At 39.0% G+C, this 19,010-nt stretch overlaps 1 protein-coding gene and 1 long non-coding RNA gene across 2 annotated transcripts; one reads left to right on the forward strand and one right to left on the reverse strand.

The window, feature by feature from the left end:
* Positions 1–2,117: 2,117 nt before the first annotated feature.
* On the reverse strand, positions 2,118–9,426 carry prf1.3 (perforin 1.3). Its single transcript, XM_041778275.1, has 8 exons — positions 9,372–9,426; positions 7,764–8,010; positions 6,422–6,463; positions 6,000–6,092; positions 5,721–5,857; positions 3,814–4,312; positions 2,838–3,208; positions 2,118–2,696 (listed from the first exon to the last, which is right to left on the reverse strand). The coding sequence occupies exons 2-8, from the start codon at positions 8,001–8,003 to the stop codon at positions 2,405–2,407; spliced, it is 1,674 nt and encodes a 557-aa protein (XP_041634209.1). The 5' UTR covers positions 8,004–8,010; positions 9,372–9,426; the 3' UTR covers positions 2,118–2,404.
* A 7,255-nt stretch (positions 9,427–16,681) lies between these two features.
* LOC121503739 lies at positions 16,682–18,394 on the forward strand. Its single transcript, XR_005991382.1, has 4 exons — positions 16,682–16,763; positions 16,854–17,009; positions 17,320–17,404; positions 18,110–18,394. It is a non-coding gene; the product is annotated as an uncharacterized LOC121503739 (long non-coding RNA).
* Positions 18,395–19,010: the final 616 nt, after the last annotated feature.

Below are 19,010 nucleotides of genomic sequence, written 5' to 3' on the forward strand. Positions count from 1 at the left end.
CATTTACCATTTAATGAAAAAATTAGCCCGCTTTGAATCTGTGCATAAGAGACAAGGCCAAGGGCTGATATTGGATATTTGTGATCTTCACACCCTCAGGCAGCACAGCATTAAAAACAGGTATGATTCTGGAAATCACTGCATGGGCTGCAGTTTGTCGTGTCAACCACAAATGCAATTTAAAACTGCACCATGCAAAGAAGAAGCCATGTGTGAACACAATCCAGAAACATTGTTATCATCTCTGGACCAAAGCTCATTTAAAACAGAGTGAGGCAGAATGGAAAACTGTTCTGTGGTCAGATGAATTAAAAATTTGAAATTCTGTCTTAAACCACGGATGCTGTGTCCTGTGGATTGAAGATGAGAAGGACCATGGGTTGCATTAGTGCCTATGGCGTGGGCGACTTACATCTGCTGAGGTATTATCAATGCTGAAAAGTATACAGAGGTTTGAGAGCAGGGGTGTCAAACTCAATTGCAGCAGGGGCCAGATTCTGGATTCAGGTCTAACCTGAGGGCCTAACAGGGTCAAAGTTTTAACCATAAACTCTCAACCTCAGATTGATCTAAAAAATAAAAATAAAAAGATAAGTTCAAAGGGTCAAAATCTGAGAAATGTACATTTATTTGTCCAAAATGGTAAAAACATGAAATTGAAATTGAAAAACTATGTTTTTTTTAAAGGCAAATATATTAGAAAGAAAGTCCAAATCATGAAATTAAAAGTCAAAATATGATTCAGATTTTTAAATTGAGTTTCTAAAAGGTCAAACTATGGGATGATGAAGTCAAAGTTAGGAGTTGAAAATATGAGATGAAATACAAAATAATTGGTTAAAAAGGTCAAAAATGGACTTAAAAATAAAATGATGAATCTTAAAGTTCAAAATCTTATATAAGAAGTCAAAATTATGAGTTGAAATTCTCAAAATACAAAAGAAAAAGTGATAATCCTAAATTTGAGTCCTAACTGTGAGATGCAAAGTTCAAAATGTGAAATTGAAAAAAAATATATTTTTTTCCCACATTCCTGACTTTGCATTTTGTATGACCTAACAAGGATATCTTGAATTATCAAGGTTAAGTTTACATTTTTATACTTCTGCAGACCTCATTTGATGGGCCAGCAACAACAGAAATATGATATAATCTGGTGGGCCAGATTTAACTATTCCGCGGGCCAGATTTGGCCCATGGGCCTTGAGTTTGACACTCCTGTTTTAGAGCAACATATGCTCCCATCATGACATCATCTCTGTCAGGGAAGTCCTTGCATATAGCGGACAATGCTGAACCACAGATTGCATTTGTCACAACAGCATGGCTACGCAGTAGGAGGGTTAAATTAGCATAATAATGTAATTGGTGCTGAACTGGCCTGTGTGCAGTCCAGACCTTCACCAATGAAAAATCCAGCAACAAAAGACCCGGGTCTGTTGAGGAACTAGAATCCTATGTCATGCAAGAATGGGACAACATTCCTCTCCAAAAATTTAAGCAACTGGTCTCCTCACTTCCCAGATGTTTACAGACTGTTACTAAAGGAAGAGGGGAAGCTACGCAAAGGTAAACATGGCCCTGTCCCAGCTTTTTTGAAATTTGCTGAGATAAACTTCAGAATAAGCAAATATTTGTCCTGAAACAGTAGAACGTCTCAGTTTCAACATCTGATCGGTTGTTTTAAAATGAATAATTCTTCATTTTTCTCTGCATCAGTAGTGACAAACTGACTGTTGATTGTTGTGTGTTTGTGTGTGTAGTGGTGTGGGTGTGTGCGCGTGTGTGTGTAGGTGTTACAAAGTCAGCAGCAGTGTTTTTAAACCGCTAGAGAAGAGTCAGGACTGCTAACAGCCAACTGTTGTCCCAGTACTGAACTATCATAACATCTCATTAAATGTTGTAGATTTATTTCATTTCAAATAAAGTTCAGCCCTCAGGCTCATTTTCCAATGAGCCTGAGGGCTGAGGGCTGAAATAATAAAACCTTCATTTACATTTTTAGAAAATGTTTTATTAGAGTATAATAATTTGTTTACAGCATAAATGAAATAGGTGAACAAGCATAACAAGCATTAAAAGAGTGCAGATGTCACTTCCTGCTCTGAGGAGGACAAAGCAACATCATGTGACTTTTCTGAGGAAGACTGCAGGAAGTTGAAACATGTCAAGCTATCAGAAAAGCTTTACATGCCTGTCATTAGGAAAACCAGGAAAAAAAATTGTGGAGACAGAATAAACCTGTTTGGGTTATTGCGGGACACTGCAGGCACACCCTATAACCATGTTGACGTTACAAAAATAGGGCCACAAAGTTGGAAAAAGCTCAGTAATTGGAGAAGGCTCTCTGATTGGAGGGTCAGTGGGTGAATCAGAGTCAAAAAAGGGTCTGCTGAATTCAAATTTAAAGTATCTTTCCCTCATGAGTACCCTTCCCCCCTGACTCCCAGTGGTGCGCCTGGTCCTCTTTTGTGTATTGCATCACCTCCTCGTAGCTCGGCGAGGCGGAGTACTGCTCACACAGCGACCCCTGCAGGCTGGGAGCGCACAACACAGACAGACGGACGAACAGCGAGCCGTGTTTCAGACGTAACCTCTTGCTGACGTTTCGTCCTGATGTGGGGATGATGTCCACTCTGCCCAGCAGGTCGTCATTCCAGCGGTTGTCCCGGTCCCAAACCTCGAAGCGGATATGACTGTTGATGGAATATTTACATTAATTATTGACTGATTCTGCTGAATTAGGACAGTAGTAATAATATGTGTTAAAACTGACATATTTGTTCCATTAGAATGGGCATCAAGTGAGGAGTTTAGATTATGTTATGTTGGCTTACGTCCTGTGGCGTAGGTTGACCGTTTGAAAGCGAATGACGTAGTTCCAGGTGGGGAAGTCATTGTTCCAGATCACTGGTGTCACTGCTGCTTCTTTACCATAGAAAACCTTAACGTAACCGTCCGTCTTGGAGAAATAGTCCCCCCAAAGGCCTTGAGCTCGCACCACCGTCACGTTCATCCGGGCCACGCCGGGCTCTCCAGGGCAGCATTCAGAGTTCACCATTTGGTGTCCTTTGCAGTGACAAGCGCAGTTCTGGTTCTGGCTGCCAATCTTGCATCTGGCTGGGCAGCGGAGTGGTTTGGCAGTCGTGATGATGTAGTCGCTGATGGCGTCACGCAGGCTAGCCTTGAGGGTGGGGTTATCTGTCACCTGCAGGACAGAAGACAGGAAGAGTTTTTTTTTTTTTTTTCAAATTTCGTTCTAGTCTGGAAGTCCTTGCCTGAAACTACAGTCTGCAAATTTCAAGAAGCCCCTTCGGGAGTCCAGCCAGTGCCTATGGCCATCAGTCAGTGTCCAGGCCTCATTAGAGTATAGTAAGACTGGGAGGACCAAGGACCAAAAGACTCTGACTTTGTCCTGCATGCTCAGGTACTGGGAATGCCACGCTGTCTTGCTCAGCCAACCCATCGCCCCATACACGATTCTGCCGTAGATAAATGGCTCTTCAACATACTCTCCAAGGCATCCCAGAATGCCTGGATCTTTGTTCTGACGTGCATTCCCAATGCTTCAGCCTGGGAATGCATGTCCACTACAATCTCTGCAAAGAACACAGCATCATCAGCAAAGTACAGATCAATGACGCCATAGTTCGCCATCCTCATGACCCATCCAACCAACTGCTTACCTGACTGCTCGGCTAACTTCTTGGTCTGTTTAGATCTTGATTTCCGTTGTAAATTACATCTGAATTTGAATTTCTGCCATGTTTTGACAGACTTAGTCCAGAGCTCTTGACTTAAACTAGAACTCACCAGCAGGTGCAGGGGGCTGATGTCGTAGGACACCACACCTGGGACTCTCTTCAGTGAACTCATCCACTTCTTATATCCTGCAGCACCGTTTGGACTGAACAGGATGTCCTCGACACCCCCATCTCCTCCCAGAACCTCAGTGGTGCGGTCAGAGAAGGACTGGCTGAAGGTCGCCGCAGTTTTCAGTCTCTTGCTCTTTGAGTGGCAGAACTTTGATGCCGCGCTGATGGAAATGCCTTTTATTACGGCCCTGGCCTCTACTCCCAGGCAGTTGCTTATAGTGCGGGCGGACAGCTTGTTCATGGAGGCTTCACACGTCCGTATGGCGGTGATGGAGTTCACACGACCTCCAAGGTGGACTCTACGGATGAAGTGGGTGCCGTAGACGGCAATGAACTGTTTGTAAGCTGAAGTGTTCTTGTGGTGGTGAGTGGCGGGGAGGTTCTTCAGAGAAACTTCAAACTCCTGGCTCAGGGGAGGGCGGGAGTGAAGACGGAAGCTGAAGGTTGAAAGGAGAAGATTTGAAAAGAGTCACTTTTCTGTGTGTATCAGAAAATAAACCTATTTACATTTACATTATAATCCTACTGATAAGTGAAGAAGAGCAACAGTGACTATGAAACTGCAAATACTCAAGTTTGAACAAGTGTATTTGTCTAAGTTCTCTTCGCAAACATCTCATTTCGCTGTAAGATACAAGTCCCTGCAGCTGTCGATGTACACCAGGGGTATCCAAAGTATGGCCCAAGGGTCAAACATGGCCTCCGGCCCATTTTTAATTGGCCTCCCCAAAATTAGTAAAATTAAATGGAATACGGCCCTCAACAGGGCATGAAGCCTGTGCTAAACTGTATTATTCTTCCTAGTTTCAGCACAAGGCAGTGCTACCATACTAAGACTGTAAACAAACATTTTGACAAGTGTTTATGCTAGTTTTTTAAAAGGATTAAATTCAGACAACTCTATGAATTGCAAACATTGGTAACCGAAATTATAAAGATATCTTCATTTGTAACACACTAGATTACAGGAGCAAATAACAGCACTGTTGTTGTTCCAGGGGCGGAGCCAGTGGTATATATATATATTTTAAGATTTGTTTTTGGGCCTTTTTCGTGACTTTATTAGATAGAGTAGGGGAGTGGAAAGACTTGGACACAGGGAGGAGAGCGGGGAGAGTCATGTGGGAAATCATGCCACAGGCCTGGCTTGCACCCGGGCCGCCCGTGTGGTGCATGCCTTGACTACTCGACTACGGGTGCGCCCCATCACTGAGCATATTTTAACCGACTTATGAAAGTGGGTGGCCCCCAATAGGAAAAGTTTGGACACCCCTAATGTACACTATATGGACAAAAGTATTTGGCCACACCTGTTGAATTCAAGTGTATAAAATCAAGCACCTAGCCACCTAATCCCCATTTGCAAACAGTTGCAATACAAAATAATTTGTTCTGCTCCAATGGTCCATCACCATCCCTGCTGGAAATTCCACTGTAAACTGTAAGTGGTATTTTTAGAAAGTGGAAGCATTTAGGAACAACAGCAACTCAGCCACGAAGCAGAAGACCACGTCAATGACTGCTAAGGCACATGTTGTGTGAAGTCGCCAATGCTCTGCTGATTCCACTGGAATTAATGTAAGCACAAAAACTGTGAAAGTGCATGCAAGCCTCACATCAACCAATGCCTAGCATCGTCTGGATTGATGCAAAACACACCGACACTGGACTGTGGACCAGGGGAAACACTTTCTGTCTGGTGACGAATCACGCTTCTCTGTTTGGCTGTCAGAAAGGTGAGTCTGGGTTTGGAGAATGCTGGGAGACTGTTACCTGCCTAGCTGCATTGTGCCAACTGTGACGTGTTCACAATGCAGAACTTGACGTTTCCTTGTGAGCTCTTACGTGTAGTATTTACAGTTGAAGTTGTGAGCGGTGAAAGAGAACTTGTCCTTCCTGCTGCGACTTTCTGCAAATTTTGAAGAGAAGGAATGCGACCCTCCGACTGCGAACCCCCCAAGTCGAGGAATACCAAGACCCACCTGAGTGACATCACAACAAATAGGATGAAAAACTTGTTAGATTTGAGTGCAGGTTTTGGTATCTATGTTGGCATTCATGACATTTTCCTTTTATCAAAATATTTGATTAATGAGGCAAAAAATTAAAGTTGCTAGTGCTCACCTTCCAGCTGACTCCAAGAGACTTACTGGTCTCTTTCATGACTGACTGGCTTGACTCAAATATCTTACTGCTCAGACTGCGACGACAGTGCACCTGAAAGAGCAGAGCATTATGGGTAATGCACCATAGATGGTAATAATCATAATAATGTTGAAACCTGAGCCCTCCCTTATTTGCTTTACATGTTTATGATCTTTTTGACCAAACTTCTTTTTTTATGTTACTATGAACCTTTATGCACAATATTTTACAAATGCAATGAGGAAATTCTCTCAAACTTGGCACAAACCTTCACTTGGACTTGACAGTGAATTAATTCGATTTTGAACAACACAAAATACCATATTCAAAATGAAAAGGTGCATAAAACAGCCATCAAAAAGTTTCTTTCAGCCTGCCGAAGTAAAGCTTTTCATTCTGACCTTTATCCTCCAGTCCATGACAGACACTGGTAGTTTCTGGGTCTGTGAGAAGAGGGAACACCAGAAACATCAATGAACAAAATGAACACATCTGTAAAGTAACTACTGTAACTACTGTAAAACATTTCCTGTTGTGATTTATGAATAATATCAATGCATGCGTGTTGGATCAGTAGCATTGGTGCTAGCATCCTCGCTAACAGTTACCTGATTTTGGAGCTGAAAAATGTGTTATTGTGTTCTGTTGTTCAAATTAGTTATTGGTGCTACTTTTAACTGCTTTTCATCACTGTTTCTGCCATTTTTGCCACTTTAAGTCAATTTTGCTCCTTTAACCCCTTTCACTACTTCAGCCACCCATTTTAGTCCCTTTAGACACTTTTAACTAGTTTTGACCATTTTTAACCAATGTTTGCCACCTATTCTTGCCCATTTTTACCACTTTAACTCTTTTCGCCACTTGTTGAGCTGTTTCTCATTCCTGTTTCCACCATTTTTTGTCATTTTCTAATTGAAACACTTTTCACTACTGTTGCTGCTTATCTTTACCTCTTTTTTTGCCAATTTTAAGCAATTTTTGCCACTTATTAAGGACTTTTTATCATATTTATTCCCCATTTTTGCCACCACTAGTCATTTTTTGCTAATGTTAACCCATTTTTGCAACTTTTTACCCACTATTCACCATCTTTTAATCGATTTTTGCCATTTTTTTAAACAATACTTGCCAGTTTTTAACTACTTTTCACCAATTATTAGCGCGAGTTCTTGCACTTGCTAACCAATATTGCCCCCTTATATCCATTTTTGCCACTCTTTAACTGCTTTTTGCCATCTTTACAGCACATAGTTGACCCTTTCAAACAGTTTCTTGCCAATTAAAGCCATTTTTTGCAACTTTTAACCCATTTTGCCAGTCTTTTGCCACTTCTCCCCACTTATTTGCACCAATTTTATCCACTGTTAATCTATTCTTGCAAATTTTAACAATTTTTCTGCGATTATTTAACTTTTTTTTCCCTTAAAGTTATTTGAGCTCCTTCTGCTTTATTCTCTGGTACCTGACATTAGTGCACATCAAAGCTTAGCTATGAAGTCTGACTTTATTTTTTAAATGGTTTAGTTCAGTGTGCCCATAGTTAGCATTTCAAATACAAACGTTATTCTGTTTTAAGAAAAGAGGTTTACATTTTGAAAAAGGCTATATTGTACTACAGCATAAATAGATACAAGTCATTTACTGTTGCTTTGATAAGAGTGGTTATTATTCAGGATAAATGTAAAATATGGATTTCACAGATTAACTTTTCAATGGACCATGATTTCCTGATCTGGGTCTGACCTGGTTCAGAAGGTGGTTGTGGCACACGGTGCAGTTTCCATGGACTCCCCCCACCATGAAGTTCTTGACATCGACCACGCTGGCTCCAGTAGTCTTCATCTTCACCACATCAAAACCCTCACCGGCCAGGTTGTGACCTGGGACAAACGGAGCATCCTTACACTCTGTGTAGGAGCTGGTCTGACAGGCCAGAGCCTGAGGGAGGAAGAGGAGGAGAAGGAGAAGGGAGGAAGAGAGCATTGTAGAGCTAGATGGAAAGAGGAGAAGAAGAGATAAAAGGTTAATTTATCTGATGATTTTAATTTAATTTAGTCTGAAGTATTTAACCTTAAAATGAAGCTCAGCATTAGTTCATGAAGGTCATATGCCCAGCCGTGGCCTGCTGATCTTTATTATCGCCTCCCAGCTCTCACAGCCAATCACAGCTCTGTCTCTCAATACAGCAGTCCATTTAAATATGGCGTACTTCTCACTCATCCCTGCTTGCACTAATGCAGATGCAGCTGGCAAAGCTTCACCTCCTCCACCCCAGCCTCCTCCTTTATAGTATGAAACTGTTACACTCTGACATAGATTAATTGCATCCAAATTAATGTTATTGTTGTTAATATGCATTTTCATAATTGTAGCTATCCGTGTGGAGGTTTCTAGCCATGAGCTTCATGGAGGGTCAGTCATGCTGCTTGATTAACCCAAGGAGCATCTTTTAGCAGAGCTTTCTGCGCCACATAAAACTGTTTATCCATCTTGTAATAAAACTGTGAAATGTGTTCCTAAATAAAACACAGATTTAGTCTCAGAGACACTTGACTTCATCATGATCCCTCAGTTTATATCATTTAATCATGACTTATCTTTTCAGGTATCACAGTGATTTTCATGATTTTATTATTATTACTTTTTGATTTATTTGTTATTATTATAATTGTAATAATAATAATAATAATAATAATACTATATTTTTTATTACTATTATTATTATATTACTATTACTATTATTATCATTATTATTATTATTATTATTATTATTATTATTATTATTATCATTATCATTATTATTTTATTATTATTAATATTTTTTATTAATAACAATAATATTTTCATTTCTATTATTATTATTAGTAGTAGTAGTATTAATAATAATATTACTACTATTATTTTTATTATTATTTACGTGATTATTATTATTATTATTATTATTATTATTATTATTATAAATATTATCATCATTAGATAGAAATGTATTTTGAATATGTAAAACTGAGTGCAAAGTGGTCATACATTAAGAAAGAAAATAATGCTAATGCTATTATTATGATTAATTTTGTTATTGTTGTTATTATTATTATTATTAAAGTTTCAATTTTTTTTATACATTTTTCATTTAAAATGTAAACAAGATTTAACATGCCCTCTTTCACATAGACATAATAAACATAGCGATGGACAGAACTAACCATCGAAGACTTAATAATGACAAAAAAAAACAACCCAAAACCACACAATGAAGAATATAAATGACAATAAAAAGAAAGAGTAAAACATTAGTGATCAAAAATATGTTGAACCAAAGGTGAGTTTTTGCATTTTAAACCAAAGTATGCCTACCTGCAGAGTGACGATGATGATGATGAAGACTGACTCTCCCCGCTGAGTCTGTGTTCAGCTCTGTGCTGTGTGAGGAGATCGTCTCTGTGGCTGACTTTAAAAACACTTATTCAGATGTTTTTATTTCACACCTCAAAGGAACCCGCCATCACACGGCCACTGCTGCTCTTTATGTTTCACAGCTCTTCAGCTCTCCTCTGAATGTCGCACTAAGTTGCTTTTGTGGATCTGCACTCATTAAATTTAACATGAAAACTCCACTATAACAGAAATCTGTTGCAAGGCACAGATCTGGGGAAGGCTACAGAAATAATTTCTGCTGGACTGAAGGTTTTCAAGAGCACAGTGGCCTCCATAATTCTCAAAGGGACTCTTCCAAGAGCTGGCAGAAGGGGTCTTAGTGAGACAGGTGACCAAGAACCTGATGGTCACTCCAGAGATCCAAATAACCATCATTGCAGTGATGATCCACTGATCTGGGCTTCATGGCAGAGTGGCTAGACGGAAGCCTCTTCTTAAAAAACATGAAAGCCCACTTAGAGGTTTCAAAAAACTCCAAATGACCATGACATGCTGTGTCATGACTGTGCAACAGTTAAAGGAGGGGTTTAGTTGTATTCAAGCTGGTGTACAAAGCTGCTGCTGGTGTGGCGACAAGAGCAGAGCGCCACATGTTTGGCAGAGATGATGTTTCCCCCGTCTTCTGACCGGTCTCAGCATGACTTTTATCCACCAACAAACTCCACCATTCACAAACTACAGCAGCACTAAGGTCAGGTTACTACCAGAGCTGCACATGCTTTTAACCCCACTTTGTTCCACTCTGATTGGCCCTTAGTGAACATGGAAGACACGTTTGTCCAATCACCTTCACCTTTTTTAAAAAGTCCTGTAATTACTCCATACGTATTCAGGTTCTTTGTTTCTCCCTGTCCTTCCGCATTTCCATTTTGACTCAAGGGTAGATTAAGTTAGTTGTTGGAGGTCAAAGGTCAAGGTCTTCAGGCCTTATAGTCATCTCTGCTTTGTGAACAGATATCTCTGAGAAACTTTCTCCAAACGTTGCACTCAGATAAAATCCCCCTTTCATCCTTGAGTAGTTTTCAGTTTTTTAAAAGGCAAGCTCACTGGGCCTCAAGTTTCTCTCTTACTTGTGAATAAAATATCTCAAGAATGCTTAGAGATTTTCATCACACTCAACGCAAACATCCATCATGACTAAAGAATGAACAGATTTGATTTTGGAGGTTAAAGATCAAGGTCATTGGGCCTTGTGCTCTTTACTTGGTTTCTACCAATCACACTATGACAAAAATAATTCATGCTTGACAAAGATCAGGATTAAATCAGTCAAAAAAGTTATAGAAACATTGTCAATTTCAAAACACTTTTCTGTTATACATTAAAAATAAGTAAATCATATGTTGTTGCAAACATCTCAGGTCTTTAAATGTTTGAAGGAAAGAAACAAATTTAAAATCAAGACTATTGTTTGTCCGTCAAACAAAGTTATATTACTGTTGATCTGACAAACAGAGTCAGAGTTAATGGACATGAAACATCCTGTGTGTCTGTGTGAGTGAGAGTGTGAGTGACAGGAAGCTGTTGTGTTTTTTAGACAAAAACAGACTTCAGACTCAGCAGGAAAGTTGCCGTGAAAGCCACACCGCTGTCATGACTGTTCCTTATAGACAAACACACGCACACACACTAACACACATCAGTACAAAATGTTCTCACTGTCTGGCGGATGTTCAGCAAAAATGCTGAGAGAACCCAACTGTAAACGCACCAGAATGGTGTGAAAAGAACTGGATTTAAAATGCTGACTCTGCAAACGACAGCACATGCTAAAGCAGTCTCACATGAAGGACTGTGAAGTAGATGTAAACTAACAGAGTGCCTATAAAAAGTGTTCACCCCCCTGGATGTTTTACTATTTTATTAATTCTATAAATCAGTCATGGTTGATTTAAGTTGGCTTTTTTGACAAAAAAAATCCTCTTAAACATGAATGCAAATGTTATCAAAATTCAAAAGAGAAGTCTGAATTGAACATTAAAATACACCAACAGAAATACTTTAAAATTTTTCAATATTGGCCCCCTTTAATTAACTATAAATAAATAAATAAAAAACTAATTAAAATTCAGTCCCTCATTTTTCTTAATTTTCATCTTCTAACATGCCAATTTCTTGACATAATTCAATTAAACAGAGAAGTACTTTTATTTTTAATTTTCAGCAAATGTGCCGCTAAATAGCTGCCATAAATCAAATGGTTTGGTTATTTGAAAAAGCAAGTAGATAAAATGCATTATCAGAAACGCTTTTTCATTTTAATAATGTTTGTGCACTTTTATCTTTAATCTGCAGTTTTTTGACATAAAGAACTTTAAAATTGTAGAAATAATTATGTGGCGCTCATAACTTAAATAATAAGTCTTGATTGAAAATTAAGAGATAATGATCAATTTAATGTTCAAAATATTCTTATTTCTCGGAAAAAGTGTTGTTAAGTATTTCTCATTATTTCATTGGAAAAGCTCATTTTAAAATTAAAAGGCATTTTCAGAAAAGCGTTCAAATGTTCAAAACGTGTGTGCACTTTTGACACATAAATGAAATTATGATGCAGTCTTATCCTTTGTGTTTTCATTTCAGCCATTTGTTCGCATCAGTTCTAAATAAAAGTTAGAAGATTTCTGCTTTCCTTTTTCCCTTGCGCGCTCCTCCAAAACTCTCAGAAATCCAAATCCCACCATAAAAGGAAAGTGGAGGGGACAGGGGCGATTTCTTTTTTTTACCCAATATTGCGATTGCTATTTAATACGCAATAATTTCTTAAGTTCCTCATCTTATGTATTTCCAACAAAAACAAACAATAATAAATTCTAAACTATAACCAAGACCATTTTAGATTAAACTGAACAATTTTGAAAAAATATCTAATTGTGATGATTTTGACTCATTTTGCAAATTGGATATGAACTGTTGTACTAAAGGAAAAGGTGATTTTATATAATTCTCGTATTTATTAAGAAAAAAGGATTTTTGAGTACACGTTTCTATAAACATGCCACTAGAGTGATTACACAATATGTAATGTAAAATGTCTCTGCGGCAAAAAAAATAAGTTTTAAACTGGTATTTTGACACAAATTTCAGGTAAAAGAAATATTACACGCTCCTTGATTTGAAAATTGCACCAGGCCATATTGCGATTTAATCTAATTTGCGATTAATTGCCCAGTCCTATGGAGTGACGTCACATCCGGTCTGGCTGTACTTCAGGTGGAGAATGGTAGGTGGCGGTGTCTATTTATACCGCTGCTAACACCAGGCAGCCGTGGAGGGTCTGTCTGTAGTAGGTGTGCTTAATGAGGCGTGAAACACCAGGGGGCTAAAACCTAGCACTGAAACACAGAAGCAGCACGGATTATGGGAGCCGTCAGCAGGGGACAAGCCCCGGAGGCGACCTGGAGCTCGGCCCTTCTCTGTCGGACAGGTAGGTGATAGCCTAAGTGTCGATGGTTAGCTTGTGCGCTAGCTCGTTATGTTACCAGCTTTTCAATTTAAAACGTGTAATGCTTCTCATCGCTTGCAGTGTAGGAATAAACACTTTATGAGCTCCTAAGCTCGGTTGTCCACTTTACTAAAAACTACGTTGGCCCGTTTAATTGGCCACGTGGTTAGCTTCACCTGAGCTAAGGACATTTAAAGTCCGTTTTCAAGCAAGACGGCCTGGTTCAAATCTGGTCTATGGCTCTTTCTGCGGGCTCTTATTGTGTCCATCCAGTTTTCTGTCTTAGCCACTGTTTTCACCTGAAGTAATGTTAATACAGTCAGTAGAGGAATAGCGGTTAACATGTGATAGCTTAAAAACCCTTTCTTACATTAAATCAAGTCCTGAAAATGTAAACTAGGGATGTGCACGGTTACATTCTTTATCAAAGATTTAACCTAACCTAACCTCATTAAAACTAATTTATCTATCAAATGCCTTTTTAAACTGTAATAAACTCCGGCCACTAGAGGTCGCTGTAGCTTCAGTGATAGCCGCTGCCTTCCTGTCAGAGCTTTCCCTCCACTTCACCGGTTAGCAGTTCCTGGGTAGAAGGAGCAGCTCAGTATAATTTTTTTTTTTTTTGGTAGAAAATGGAAATAAAGTGGTATGTAGGCGACCAGGGTTGGACTCGTGTGTAACTTGCTCAACCAAAGTGAAAAGAGGCCACATTTAAGAGCACAATTTTCCTTTGCAAAGAGGAATGCTAGCTGCTAATGTTAGCCTTGATCTACAGCACAGGTGTCAAACTCAAGGCCAGGGGGCCAAACACGGCTTATGGTACAGTTTACCCGGCCCGCAAGATCATAAGATCTTACTATTATAACTGGACCACCAGTATGACGTCTGCAGAGTTCCTCCAGTAAACATGTAAACTTTATCTCGATGGTTTTAAACATCCTCGTGAAATTATAAAAATCTGAAAAGGTAAAGAGTACAAGAAGTTAGATAAAAAGTCAGGAAGGAAGGAAAAGAAATTTATGTTATTTCATATTTTATAATTCTGACTTAAACTTATGATCTTGACTTTTTTCATGTTTTGACTTTCAAGAATCACAATTCAAAATTCTAAGTCATAATTTACCTTTTAAACTTGTGATTTTGACTTTCTGTCTCAAATATTTGCCTTTTAAAAACATTATTTTGCCTTTAAATTTCATGTTTTGACCTTTTGAACTAATAGGTTTGTCTTTTTATCTCAGCCTGAGCCCTAAAACTTATAACTTTCACTTTTTTTTCATCCCAGAATGATTTATTGTTAGTGTTACGTATATTTTTTTTCTTATTTTACTAATGGTGAAAATGAGGTTGGCAATTTATGTTTAAATGTTGAGCAAGGTAAGGCCTAAATTCAGAATCCGTGGTTGACTTTGACCATCCTGGCCTAAATAGTCCTGCCCTCAGGACCTCTCCTCTTAGCAAATCTGGCCCTGGACTCAATATGAGTTTGACACCCCTGATCTACAGAGTATGTCCGGCCTGCATCATACCCATTGACACAATAACCCTGTGAGGAATTTAACTGTTTTCTGATGGTTTTCTCCTCATTAGACATGTTGGTTAAACAATATGCGAGTAGACAATTGGCCTGATGGGGAAATCGATACCTGGGAACATCCTGAATTAAAACCCTTTGCATGTGTATTTTTTTTCCAAGGTAATCATACATTTTTGCTTCTGGAGGATGGACATCACCATGGCATGCCAAAAAACACAGTGAAAACTTTTTTCATGTTGGCAGAGAAGTGAGGAGAACCCATGTAAATTCCAAGGTAAGAACAGGAACAATAGCAATTTCTATTACAGAATTATGCAGATGTTTTTTAATTCTACTTTTTTGTGTGTGGTTCATGAGATTTTTAGCATGCAATAAACAAACCTGTGTATTTTAGGACCTTTGGACCTCCAGCATTTTGCTGACAAGCGTGATTGCCTTGCAGCCAGTCAGGCAAAGACCTGGACTGAGAGGGACGGGGCCTCACTACACCCCAACACTGTTGCATGCAAATGGGGGCTGAAAAAGGAATTTGAACTTCAGGTAATTATTGTTCATTTTGGTGATTATTAGTATTTGTGCAGGAGTCCACAGTCTGTGTTAAATGTTTGCGAATCAGAATGTGATCCGGTTAATATACCTGTTACTTCAGTGGGTGGGACCACTTAGGCCTTCTTGAACAAAGCCATACATAAATTAGATGCCATTTCCCATCCAGTGCTCCTGTATAAGTAGAAGGCTGCTGATTTCCTGGTTAAAGGCACTGTACCATGTTATTTCTCCCTTATTCATCCCATGCCAATAATGGTGTTATATTCAAAGTTTATGATCTACATTCAGGAAGAAAAATGTTTATTTTAAACCATCATGGATCACAAGCTTTTTCAATTGTTTTTAAAACAGCTGTGCATAAAAACCCCTTTATATGAATATATTTATTCTGAGGTAATCCTCAGTTTTGCTTCTGCAGGATGGACATCACCATGGCATGACAAAGACACAGTGAACCACTTTTGTTGGGTTTCAGAGGAGTGAGGACCCATCTGCATCCAAAAGTAAGAACAGGAACTATAGCAATTCATTATTGCATACAAAGTTATGCAGATGTTTTTTAAATTCATCCGCTTTGTGTGGTTGGAACATATTTTTAGCATGCAAATGAATACATTTATATTATTTAGGACATTTGGACCTCCTCAATCATGCTGCTGATGAACATGATTGCCTTGCAGCCAGTCAGACAAAGACCTGGACTGAGAGAGGGACCGGGACTCACTACATCCTAACACTGTTTCATGCAAATGGAGGCTGAAAAATGCCCCCAAGTATCTGAACTTCAGGTAAATATCGTTCACTTTGGGTTAGTTTTTGTGCCGGAGTCCACTGTCTGTGTTGAATGTTTTAAGTAAAGGTAATTGAACCGGATCACATTCTGATTCATAGTGGGTGGGACCAAAAATCATTCACTCCCTCCTACTTGAACATTAGCAAGCATAAATAGATGCTACGGTGGATTTCAGATTGTATATTTTTGCTATGATCGAGATTAACCCATCCAGTACTCCTGTATAAATGGAAGGCTGTTGATTTTCTAATTTTACCTTAGTTTCTCATTGTTTATCATAAAGGTGCTATATTCAAAGTTTATGATCTACAAGCAGTGAGAAAAATGTTTGTTTTAAACCAACAAAGAGCACAGACTGTCAGCTGTTTTGAAACAGCTGTGCATGAAAGAATCCCTTTGTATGAATTTCTTTTTTCTGAGGTATTCCTCATTTTTGCTGCTGCAGGATGGACATCACCATGTTATGTTAAGGACTGAGTGAACCACTTTTGTCATGTTGGCAGAGAAGTGATGACCCATCTGCATCCCAAGGTAAGCACAGGAATAATGAAATTTCTCTTTTGCATACAAAGTTATGGAGATGTTTTTTGTGGTTAGAACAGATTTTTTCATACAAATAAATTAAATTATATATTTTAGGACCCTTGGACCTCCTCCGTCATGTTGCTGATGCGCATGATTGCCTTGCAGCCAGTCAGATAAAGACCTGGAATGGGAGAGGGATGGCTCACGACAGCCCAACACTGTTGCATGCAAACGGAGGCTGAAAAATGCCCCTAGGTATCTGAACTTCAGGTAAATTTTGTTTATTTGGCTCTGAAGGCTGCTGGTTTTCTGGTTAAAGGCACTGTACCACATTTTTTCAACCCATGTCAACAATGGGATAAACCTCATTTTTGCTTCGACAGGATGGACAATACTATGTCAAAGGCAGTGAACCACTTCTGTCATGTTGGCAGAGAAGTGAGGATCCTTCTGCATTCCAAGGTAAAAGCAGGAACAATAGCAATTCTCTTATCTATTACAAAGTTATGCCAGTGTCTTTATCTTTTCTAATCATTTTTTAATCTATTTTAGGACCTAGACTTCCTCCATCATGTTGCTGATGAGCATGATTGCCTTGTAGCCAGTCGGACAATGTCTTGGACTGAGATTTGGACTGGGGCTCCCTATGGCCTAACACTGTTGCATGCAAACAGGGGCTGAAATGCCCATTGAGTACCTGAACCTCAGGTAAATGTTTATTTTACATGATTGTTGTTGTTTGCAGATGTTACTGCTGCAGGTGTCAATAGTTTTTTTTTTGTTTGTTTGTTTTTTGCATGTTACGTGTAAATCAACCAGATCACATTTTGATTTATGGGTGGGACCAAGGCATTCTTGATCATAGGCATTCATAATTAGATGCTACATTGGATTTCGTGTTGTGTATCGTTGCTACTATTTTGATAAGATCTAGACTGGCCTATATAGTACTCCTGTATAAACTGAAGGCTGCTGGTTTTTTGATTAAAAGCACTTTACCATATTGTTTCTTCTGCAGGATTGGCGTCACCATGGCATGTGAAGGACCAAGTGAACCACTTCTGTCATATTGCAGAAGCGTGATGTTCCATCTGCAGTCCAAGGTAAGGGCAGGAAAATATCAATTTTCTGTTTTATGGAGTGTCCAACTCGAGGCTTAGAGGCCAAATCTGGCCCTTTCACAGTTGTACCCTCCTACAAGATTTTTTGTTTTTTAAAATTGTAACTGGCACACCAGTATAAGGTCTGCAGATTTCCTCCAGTTTAAATGTGTAAACTTAACCTTGAAGAACACTTAAGTCATGAAAAACTTTAATACTCCTAATTTTGACTTTCTCTCTCATATATTTGCCTTTTAAAACATTATTTTGACCATTTAAACCTGTGATTTTGAATGTTATTACATATGTTGACTGTTTAAACTCATGATTTTTAATGTTATCTCATGTTTTGACATTTACAACTCATTGGGTTGACTTTCTCTCTAATATATGCCTTTTAAAAACATTATTTTGTTCTCAATCATAAATCATCAATAAACCTTTTTCTTCTGTAATTCATTACTAATAAAAAAAGTGGGATTGACTGTTAGGCTCTTAAGTTAGACGTGAGTTCAGAATCCAGCCCCTTCTGTGGTTGAGATCGACATCCCTGATCTATTACCTACAAAGCTTTGCCAGTTATTTTGTGTTTATGTGGTTGGGACAGATTTATAAATATGAGCAAAATAAATGTACCATGTGCATCAGCAATCCTTTACAATAAGAGGTTAATGAGTAAATCCTATGTTGTGTTTTGCATTGACCCAGAAAGGGGGAGACGGCCTGTTTAGCCCTGGGAACACATGAACGAGGAAAACCAACCTTGATCAGAAGGGCCTTCAGCAACAACCTTGTTATGAATTCATACTGTCCAGAAGTCCCATCACAGTGATGCATGATGGGAACTTGTGTTATCCCAAAACGCTTTTCTGGAGCTCCTCTGTCAGAGCTGCACAGACACCCCTGAACGTCTCTTGCCAATGGGTCCTTCAACTCAGAGGAGGTGTAGGAAGAGACACCAAGGATGGCGGAGGTTTTTATCCAAGCGGAGGTCTGGAAAACATTCCCCTCCCTGGCCACGTGCAGTCGCTGGACAACAGATGATGCAAGTGCTAGGACTGATTTTCAGATTGTATCTGTGCTCTGTTTTGTGGACTAAGCTGGTCTGGCTTTTGGACTTTTGTGGACACAGGATAGTGAAGTCAGCATAGAAAGAAGAAATGTCTGCTTAGTGTAATCCTTGATGTGCCCCCATTCTGCCAGATTTAGAAGAGATAACATGCTTACATTGGACATCATTTTTATTAATTTTTAGACAAAGAGCTGCCTTATCTAAAACAACATAGCTGCTTCTATTCCTCCTAAAGTTAACTTATTAAAAACAAGTCTGTCCTAAGACAGTTGGCCAATGTCCAACTGCAAATGAGATGCTGTAACACACACTAAAAAGATGGTAGTATAACGTTTTCTCTTTCAAACATATATCAGAAAGTGTCTTCACAGGCAGACAGCAGAATATGAGCTGCAGGTTGAACTTGGGCTTCAATAACAGCTATTTTGTCAACTATATAATCCATTTAGGTCCTCTTTCTTGGGGTTCCTGAAGATCCTTGAAAGATCTTAGTCTTAAATTGCACATTTGAATTTAAGGCCTTAAAAAGTCTTAATT

The sequence above is a fragment of the Cheilinus undulatus genome, linkage group 21 (genome assembly GCF_018320785.1).
Source record: "Cheilinus undulatus linkage group 21, ASM1832078v1, whole genome shotgun sequence".
NCBI lineage: Eukaryota > Metazoa > Chordata > Actinopteri > Labriformes > Labridae > Cheilinus > Cheilinus undulatus.

Excerpts from the sequence above, each read along its gene's own strand:
- prf1.3 (XM_041778275.1), bottom strand. The coding sequence starts at position 8,003 with ATGCTCTCTTCCTCCCTTCTCCTTCTCCTCCTCTTCCTCCCTCAGGCT. Across the intron at positions 5,858-5,999 it reads CTCTTGGAGTCAGCTGGAAG|GTGGGTCTTGGTATTCCTCG; the intron begins GTGAGCACTAGC and ends GATGTCACTCAG. Across the intron at positions 3,209-3,813 it reads TCAGCCCCCTGCACCTGCTG|GTGACAGATAACCCCACCCT; the intron begins GTGAGTTCTAGT and ends TCTGTCCTGCAG.